Source organism: Grammomys surdaster, unplaced genomic scaffold, assembly GCF_004785775.1.
Source record: "Grammomys surdaster isolate TR1022 unplaced genomic scaffold, NIH_TR_1.0 458, whole genome shotgun sequence".
Taxonomy (NCBI): Eukaryota; Metazoa; Chordata; class Mammalia; order Rodentia; family Muridae; genus Grammomys; species Grammomys surdaster.
In genome coordinates this window covers 85,028-94,132 of record NW_021604877.1, presented here as the reverse complement: position 1 = coordinate 94,132, position 9,105 = coordinate 85,028, and the positions used below count along the sequence as shown (strand labels likewise).

The following is a 9,105-nucleotide window of genomic DNA, read 5'->3' as shown; positions in this document are numbered from 1 at the left end:
GCCATAAGGGAGGACATGGACTTTATTTACTTCAAACAGGGGTTCAGGGCAGATAATGATCTGTTTGACTTGCCCTGTATCTCCTAGTGAAGCTGTAGCTATCTTCAAATAGTACGAGCCTTTTTAAGAATTGGAAAGAAGACAAAACAATTTAGAAGGATAAACACAAGCAGTTCTATTAGAAGGGGTAGTAACAGAATGTTCTAAGAATTTGACAAGTCATAGCAGTAATAAGAGGACACCATTGAGCCATAACCTGCTCAGGACCCACCCAGCCTGTTAGTACAGACACTTCTTGTTCTCACAGGGCACAGCTCCAGCTTCTCAAGTTGAAAATACCCTTTTACCCTGGTAACTCTTTCTCCCCTCTCACATTCTGTGACTTCCCTCTAATGTCTTGGGGTGACTGCATTCCACAGAGCATTTTCTCTATGTGTTGCCGGATCTCCTTAGTTCTTACCCCATAAATGAGAGGATTCAAGGCTCCTGGGAGCAGCAGGTATATGGCACTGAGTAGGTTCTGGACATCTTGAGACACAGTCTTGGCCACTCGAAAGACAATGGAAGTGGAAAGACCAGAAAGGTAGATGGTGAGGATGACCAGTAAGTGGGAGCCACAAGTGTGCAAGGCCTTGGCTCGGGCACCCCCAGAAGAGATCCGGAAGGCAGCATAGATGATACGGGTATAGGAGGTTCCCAATAAGGCCAGATCAAAAGTCACGGTGACCAACCGCATAGCCAAACCCAGTCGGTTGTTGAAGGTCAGGTCTCCACAAGCTATGCTCAGCAGTGCGATGTACTCGCAGGTGAAGTGTCTTATGATGGATGTCTTGCAGAATTGAGCTTTTGCAGTTAGTACCACTAGGGGCACTGCCACTCCTAGGCTCCGTGTAAGCGCAAAAGTGGCCATCAGGCCCAGTAAGTGTGAGGTCATCAGGTCAGTATAGCGGAGTGGGTAGCAAATGGCCACATAGCGATCTAGAGCCATAGCCAGCAGGAGATTGTAGTCCAGAAGGAGCGTAAAGTAGATAAAGAACATTTGCGTGAGACAGCCACGGAGGGAGATAGGATTAGCGTAATGCACAAAGCCTTCTAGCATTTTAGGCATCACAGCTGTGGAGGCACAGATGTTGACAGCCAAGAGCAGAGCAATGAGCACGTACATGGGCTGATGCAGACTCCTCTGGGCCACCACTGTATGAATGACTAAGGCATTGGCAGAAATGATGGACACATAGAGAAAGGTAAGGGGCAGGACCAGAAGGGGTCGCCATTCCTGCAACCCAGGGAAGCCCACCAAGAGGAAACTGCTGTAGGAAGAGTTGAAGATAGTGGTATTTCCATCCTCACCCATTGACTTTGGTCCTGGTCCAGCACCAGGAGACAGAATCAGGGGCTGTTAGAACAAAATGGTTATTTTAGGACCCTGAGGCTCCCATGATGGACATCTACCTGGTGTGTGTGTGTGTGTGTGTGTGTGTTTGGAGCAGACATGTGCAATGCCAGGTGTTTGGGGAGCTACACAGATGATTAAGACATCCCTTGTTCTCAGGGAGCTCCTGGCTTTCCTGTGTAAAATGTAAATGTATGAGATACTTATTTTGGGATGTTACAGGTGTTTTATTGTTGAGTGAAATATAAAACACAAAATTAGATGTGGTATATGAGAATAGGACAATGACATTCAGAGATAAAACAAACAAAAACTTTGGTTGGAAAGTATATAAAGAATCTTTGTTCCAAGAAGACTGGGAAGGACCCAAGTAGGGCTTCAAACTAGGGAGAAAGCAGCCAGCCAGGAATGGTATGGCCTCACCTCTGTGCTCAAGGTATACTGGCTAGGACAGAAGAAAGTAGCTGAGAAAACTGGTTTTCTTGGTTTATAAGCACCAGGCTGCATAGTCGGGTCCCTTTCTTAGCCCTTCTAGTCTGGCTGCAGCACCTCCTGCCTGGACTTGTCCGTGAGGCTTACTTTCCTTAATCAGTGTGAGTTCAGGAAGAGCAGGAGTTCACCAGAGCTCCAAGCACAGAGCCTCACAGACAGATACACAAGCTTTCCTGAGGCTTTGCTTGGGGGCAGATCAATGGTGAGCAGAAGCGGGGTGTACATGTAGGTGGGACCTATTTGATAGTGATTGCACATCAGGAAATGTTCCAAATGCTTTCAGAAGTTAACTGAGACTGGACAGGAGACATGGCTCAGTGGCTAAGATCACTTACTGTTCTTGCAAAGAATCCAGGTTTAGTTCCCAGCACCCACATGATGGCTCACAACTGCCTCTAACGCCAACTCTAAGAGGTACAAAGCTCTTTTCTGAGCTCTGCAGGCCCCAAGTACACACATAACACACAGACATGTTTGTGAGCAAGACTCTCAGACACATAAGTAAATCTAAAATTAAAAAAAAATTCATTTTACTAAGAAGGAAACCAAGACATGGAGGGGGTAAAGTCTAGTTCAAAGTCACACATCTAATAAATGACTGAGTTGGACTTGCATCTAGGTAGTCACTGCAGAGTTCAGGATTTGCACATTGTTGTGGTTTGCCTGGGTCTTGCTGGGTTTTAGAATCTGAAGTATGGCCAGACATACCCAGCAACTAGTCACCTCATGGCAGAAACACTATTGACCCTGAAGATCAGAGAAGCCTTGCAAGCTGTGCAGCAATCTGGGAATGTTCTCCTCCCTCTCAGTCAGTGCCTGCCAGGAATGACCAGATTACCTCTGCATACCAGAAGAGGCATATCTTTTTTTTTTTTATTGGATATTTTATTTACATTTCATATGTTCCCGGGTTCCCACCCAGGAACCCCCCATCCCCTTACCCCTCCTCCTTCTTCTCTGTGGATGTAACCCCCACCTACCCCCCCACTCCCACTTCCCCACCCTCAAAATTCCCACCCCCTGGGGCGTCCAGCCTTCATGAGGTCAAGGATCTCATCTTCCACCTGTGCACGGCAGGGCCCTCTACTCTTACATATTCAGCTGAAGCCCTGGATCCCTCCATAAGTGCTCCCAGGCTGGTGGTTAGGACCCTGGGAGCTGTGGTTGGTTGGTATTGTTGCTCTCCTCATGGTGCCACAAACCCTTTCAGCTCCTTCAGTCCTCACTCTAACTCCTCCATTGAGAACCTCATGATCAGTTCAATGGCTAGTTGTGAGGCATATCTTTTAACAAACCCTCACACCAAAAAGAATTCAGGAGGTGGGGTGGGTTTGGTACTTCCCTCACCCTGGGATGTCTTTCTGAACATTCCAGAGCATTGCTTTGGACAGCAGATTTTGGAAGATCTGTTATTGTTTGGGTTGGGTGAGGACCAGACAGCCTTTGTGGAGAAGTGATAAAAATGTGCATCGTAGTTGATCCTGGGAAAGACTGTAGAGGATGGTGGCAGTGAGACAGGGACATGAAGTAGAACAGGAAAGGAGGGAAAGGAACCCTGGGGGAGCAGCAGCCAGGAAGACACTGGGCAATCAGTCTTCCTTCCCAGATATGCCAGAGGGTGTAAGGGAGAAAAACCTGGCAGGCTGCCCATAGATCCTGTGACTTGGACGAGGTTGTCCTGCCCTTATCATATAATCTATAATTTGTTTTTCTGTCTTGTATCTTGGCATTCATTCCTTGGGTAGATTCCTTAAGGAACTTCATTGACATGGGGCCCTGAGGCAGTCAGCAAAGACTGTGCAGAATAATTAATGATCCTACGGAGAAGGGACAGGAGAGGGGGGTGGGTGGGGTGCTGCCCTTTAAATGGCAAGGAAAGAACTTAGTAAAAAAAATAAGGAAGAACTTCCTAGAATCAAATCAGCCACACAGCAGCCCATTGGGGAGAAAGAGAATGATTATTAATTTCAAGGTTTCAGAGCTGTAATGATTATATTGGAGTTGCCAAACCCTGGAAGGGGAGGAATTGGGTTGAGGTTCTGAAGCGTGCAGCTAATAAATGGCAATGGGGTATTTTAAGCAACTCACAGAGGAGAGAGTTTTTAGTCAGTGACTGTGCGTACAGTGGAGAGTTCAGATGAGGGACTGAGGCTGAGGATAGAAGTGTGGGGTGTGAGATAGCATCCCACGGCACAGATAGAGTAGCAGGTGTCAGTGAAAGACATAAGGGGGTAAGAACAGAGAACGAGAGCCAGGAGCAAACAGGCAGAGACTGGAGGAGACTTGGTTGCTGGGGAGGCTCCAAGGTGTATGAACTTACAGACTAATAGGGTAAGATCAATTGTCCTTTTAAGGATTAATGTGCAGAGGAGGCATCACGTCAACAGACAGGAGGGCTGAAATGAGGAATGCCGACTTCACATGATTCTTGAAGAAAGAGGCATAACTGCCACAGCAAAACTCATTCCTTAGCCTCACAAGGGGTGTGGTTGCTGTGACCATGTTCCAGGCAAGAGATGATTGTCTCTCCCCTGTCTCCGGGGTGTCTTCCTCTCCTCTCTCGGTCCCCCTTGCCCCCAGTTTATGAAACTCAACTGACTGTCATTGGAGAGAATAAGGTTTTCCTTAATTTCATATGGCCTCCTAGATCCCACTCTTCCTTCTTTCTCCCCGCCCCCCAAGCTGAGCCCTTGGCCTGCTCAGTCAGGCATTTCTCTTGGCACAGTCCCTGGTATTTTATCTATCTCCTCACTAGAATGAAGGCGTTTCTAGTTGGAAGACCGTGACTTATTCATTCCTCTCCCAGTGTCCAGCACAGAGCCTACTGCAGAACAGTGTTTATAAAGTGGGCTGGGGGTGGAATCAATGAATGTACAAAGGGATCATATTAAACCTTGAATCAGCGATTTGAGACTGAGCAAGTAAATGGAAATTGAACTCTCTAGGCTCAAAGATTTCAAATGACTTTCTTCCTCTCATCTAGCCAGAGGACCAAGTTTCAAACTCAAAGTCTTACCTCGGCATCCCCTGTGCCCTACATGAGGCAGCACTGGAAACATTTGAACTGTCTTACTCTCAACAGTTAGAGAAAAGGGTTTATTACCTGGCAATGCTGTGCCAGGTATTTACCATGTAGTATGTGCTTCCCCATGACAACTTCAAGAGACTAACACTTATATTAACCTGTAGGTGAAGACACTTAAGAGGAGAGAATGGAACTAGCACCCTTAATGCACCGCAGGCATTATGTTATGGGGCTCAAAGGCAAACCTAAGTTTGTCAGAGGTAAAAGGTAAAGTAGGTTCCAACCTCAGGTTTAGCTGCCTCCAAATTCCCCAGAACTCGTTGTCCTCACCGTGTCAGCCTTCAGTGATCTCCAAGAAGGTCACCTGGTGGGCCTTGATTTAACCTCTGAAGAGATGAGGTCTGTGATCAGTGCCCAGTTCCAAGGCACTAATCTGTGGGTCTGAGGAGGGAGAGTTAATTATGCTTGGGGCTCATGTGAGGATCAGAGGAGAGTCCCAGAGGACAGTCATTTCCAGGGACTTGAAGGCGGGAACAAGGAGAACCCCAGAAGAATCTGTTCCTCTTCCTCCTGTTAAGTGATTACTGTGGGATTTATTGTTTTATAGGCTTATTAAAGCACACACACATGGACACACACACACACACACACACACCAACTACTTTGTGCTGTTATGAAACATCTTCATTTTGGACTTGAAGTATTTAAGGTTTTTTTGAGAAAAGGGAAGTGTCAGTTAAATATGTGTTATAAGAAGCAATAGCTTGGGGCTGCAGAGTTGGCTCAGTGGTTTGAGAACACTGGATTCTCTTGCAGAGGACTGGGGTTCAGTTCTCGGGATCCACATCAGGTGACTTACAACCATCTGTAACTCCAGTCATCCTCAAGACTGTACTGCACACACATACATGTAGGCACACACATATAAAATGAAAACAAATAAATATTTAAAAAAATAGACACTTACTTCCAAGTAAGTACTTTCTTAATATTTCTCTGAGAAGCTAAATCTTGATACCCCTGAATACCATTCTTAATTAATGACTTTCTTTTTTAAATAATTATTTTTATTTTACATGTTGAAGTGTTTGCCTGTGTGTATGTCTGTGTACCATGTGTGTACAGGGTCCACAGAGGCCAGAAGAGGGCATTAGGTCCTTCAGAATTGGAGTCACAGATTTTATGAGCTGAGAATTGAACTCGAGTCCTTTACAAGAGCAGCCAGTGCTTGTTCTTAACTGCTGAGCTATCTCTTCTGTTCCCCAGTGGTTTTCTAATGTTTCTAAAATGACTGCTTTTCAGAACGTGTGGCTGCTGCTTCTTCATCATTGTCATCCAGTGGCCCAGAGCCCTTTCTGTTTTCATAAAGAATGAGCACACCAGCTTGGCCGTCTTCCTGAACTACTACAGAGTTGGCTGCCCCAACCTACAGATGCTGCATCCGTGATTCAACCAACTACAGATCAGAAATATTTAAAGGAATTGGATCTGTGTTGAACATGAATAGACCTTTTCTGTTTATGATTTTTTTTTCTTTTTTTGGTTTTTCGAGACAGGGTTTCTCTGTGTAGTCCTGGCTGTCCTGGAACTCACTCTGTAGACCAGGCTGGCCTCGAACTCAGAAATCTGCCTGCCTCTGCCTCCCAAGTGCTGGGATTAAAGGTGTGCGCCACCACCGCCCAGCTCTGTTTATGATTTCTTAAATGCATAGCACAACAATTATTTATATAGTGTTTACATTGTATTAAGTCTCATACATATATTAAAAGATATAGGGAATGAGTAGAGGTTATGTGTGTCTGCTATACCATTTTACATAAAGGATTTGAATGTCTACAAGTTTTGGTATTGGGAGGGGTCCTGAAGCCGATCGATCCAGCATGGATAGGAGGGACGAGTGAGCTGCTCACCCTTTCAATGATCTATTTAGCATCTGTGTTTAATGGTCATTTACTCCATACAGGACACAAACAAGGTCCTGCCTTGGGTCATCACTCCCATCCCTACTTTTGTATTTCAGAGATCTCTAGGACTTGAAGCTTTCCCCATTCATCCCAAACACTCCTGTCTCACCTATCCTTGTACCCAGAAGCTAGACTCTCCAGGGCTCCTGCTCCCCTGTGCTGCCTGATAACAGTTGAGTGAAAGCTGTGTGTGGACCAAGGGTCTCTGGGGACACAGCACAGCTGTGCAGTCTGCAGGCCTCAGCCCTCTTCTCTTTCAAGACTTGTCTTTCCTGTTCTGCTCTTGCAGGACCATGCAGCACCTCATTGAATGCATCAGCTGTGGCTCTCCTTCAACCAGCCCAGTCTCTATCAGGCAGGAAATGTTGCCTCCATTTTGTAGAATAGGAAGCAAAGTTTCTGGGTGGGGGTGGGGATTCCAGGGTTGCTCTGTGCTCTTACCCTCTGTGAGTGGCTGAACCAAGATCTCCTTTCCTGAGCCTTGTGTTCTTTCTACGCTGCAAACTTTACCATATCTTCTCTTACTTTCCTTCCATCTGTGGCAAACCACCTTCTCTGTGAGGCACTCCTACCTTTACTGAGTATCTCCTCTTCCTCCTCGCCACAGAGTTTTGTACATAAACTACTATTGAATTGACATAAAGTGGTAGATTTGGGACCTCATTCTAGAGAAAGATAATTTTTTTTCTTTCTTTTCAATCACTGAGTTCCAATGTTATATGCAGAATAAACATTTTATGGCTGTATAAATAAACACATGACTAGAACATATGCAGAGAAAGGGGAGAGAACTTCAAGCCAGTGTCAGAGCTTGCCTTCAGTTGCTAGTTCAGAATGAGTAGGTGCTTTTTAGAAAGCAGACATGAGGCTCTCAAAGATGAATGCAGATAAGCTGGGCACTGCGGCTCATGCCTCTAATGCCAGCACTCAGCAAGCCAAGAAAGGAGAATAGTTTGGGTTCCAGGTCATCCTGGGCTAATAAAGGAGTTTTAGGCAGCAGGAGATACAGAATAGAACCTTCTCATAAAAGGATGATGAACTATAGCCAAGACAAAATATACCAGAGACAATTCACTCATGTGAATGTCCCTCCTTCACTGAATAGTGAGAGCGTTTTGGGATCCACAAATCTTAGACAATCATCCAGGAAGCTCTCTATTTGAGGGTAGGGACTGGGGCTTCTCAGTGGAGACCTGTTGCTGAGTCCTTTGGAACAGAGCTACCAGGTGCTGCCTGATTTCCTTGGTTCTGGCCCCGTAGATGATGGGGTTGACCAGACAGGGGAGCAACAGGTAGAAAGCACTGAGCAGGTTGTGCACATCTTGGGAGGCAGTGCGCGCCACACGGTAGACAATGGATGAGGACATGGTGGAGGAGTAGACAGTGAAGATGACCAGCAGGTGGGAGCCACAGGTGTTCAGGGCTTTGGACCGTGCTCCACCTGATGAGATCCTGAAGGCAGCATGGATGATGCGGGAGTAGGAGGCGCCTAGTAGGAGCATATCCAGGACTCTGTTGAAGATGCGAACAGTGAGTCCCACAGTCTTGTTCAGTGAGATATCCCCACAGGAGAGCTTCATCAAGGCCATGTGTTCACAGGCAAAGTGGCGGATCACATCTGAGCGGCAGAAGCGGACCCGTGAGGCCAGCACCACCACTGGAGCAACAATGCATGTGCTCCTGGTGGCTGCTAACACCACCAGACCAGCCAGTAACTGTCCTGTCACTATTTCTGGGTAGCGGAGGGGATAGCAGATAGCCACATAGCGATCTAGAGCCATGACGAGGAGGATGTTGCAGTCAAAGACAATAAGGAAGTAGATGCAGAACATCTGCCCCAAGCATCGAGGGAGGGAGATGCGGTTGAAGCGTGTGGAGAAGCTGAACAGCATGGCAGGCAGCACAGTGGTGGCAGCACAGATATTGACAGCCAGGAGCAGGGCTATGAGCAGGTACATGGGCTGGTGCAGGCTGCGCTGGGATGCCACCGTGTGGATGACCAGGGCATTGGTGAAGAGGATCACCAGGTAGAGGCCGAGGAAGGGAAGCACCAGGAGAGCTCTGGCTTCCTGCATTCCTGGGAAGCCCATGAGGAGGAAGCTGGTGTAGGACTCATTGTAGGTGCCATTGCTCCACCCTGACATGACTGATGTCTGAGGGCTCAGGGAGGCTCCAGGGAGAAGGGAGAGGCAGGATGCCAGGGTTCAGTCCCTGAGAGGCCCTGCTAGGAC

At 46.9% G+C, this 9,105-nt stretch overlaps 2 protein-coding genes across 2 annotated transcripts; both read right to left on the bottom strand.

Annotated features, from left to right (window-relative positions):
• Positions 1-269: 269 nt before the first annotated feature.
• Positions 270-1,378, bottom strand: LOC114632903 (olfactory receptor 52E8-like). The gene has a single exon (XM_028781490.1). The coding sequence runs from the start codon at positions 1,352-1,354 to the stop codon at positions 344-346; it is 1,011 nt and encodes a 336-aa protein (XP_028637323.1). The 5' UTR covers positions 1,355-1,378; the 3' UTR covers positions 270-343.
• A 6,635-nt stretch (positions 1,379-8,013) lies between these two features.
• On the bottom strand, positions 8,014-9,018 carry LOC114632902 (olfactory receptor 52K1-like). Its single transcript, XM_028781489.1, has one exon. The coding sequence runs from the start codon at positions 9,016-9,018 to the stop codon at positions 8,014-8,016; it is 1,005 nt and encodes a 334-aa protein (XP_028637322.1).
• Positions 9,019-9,105: the final 87 nt, after the last annotated feature.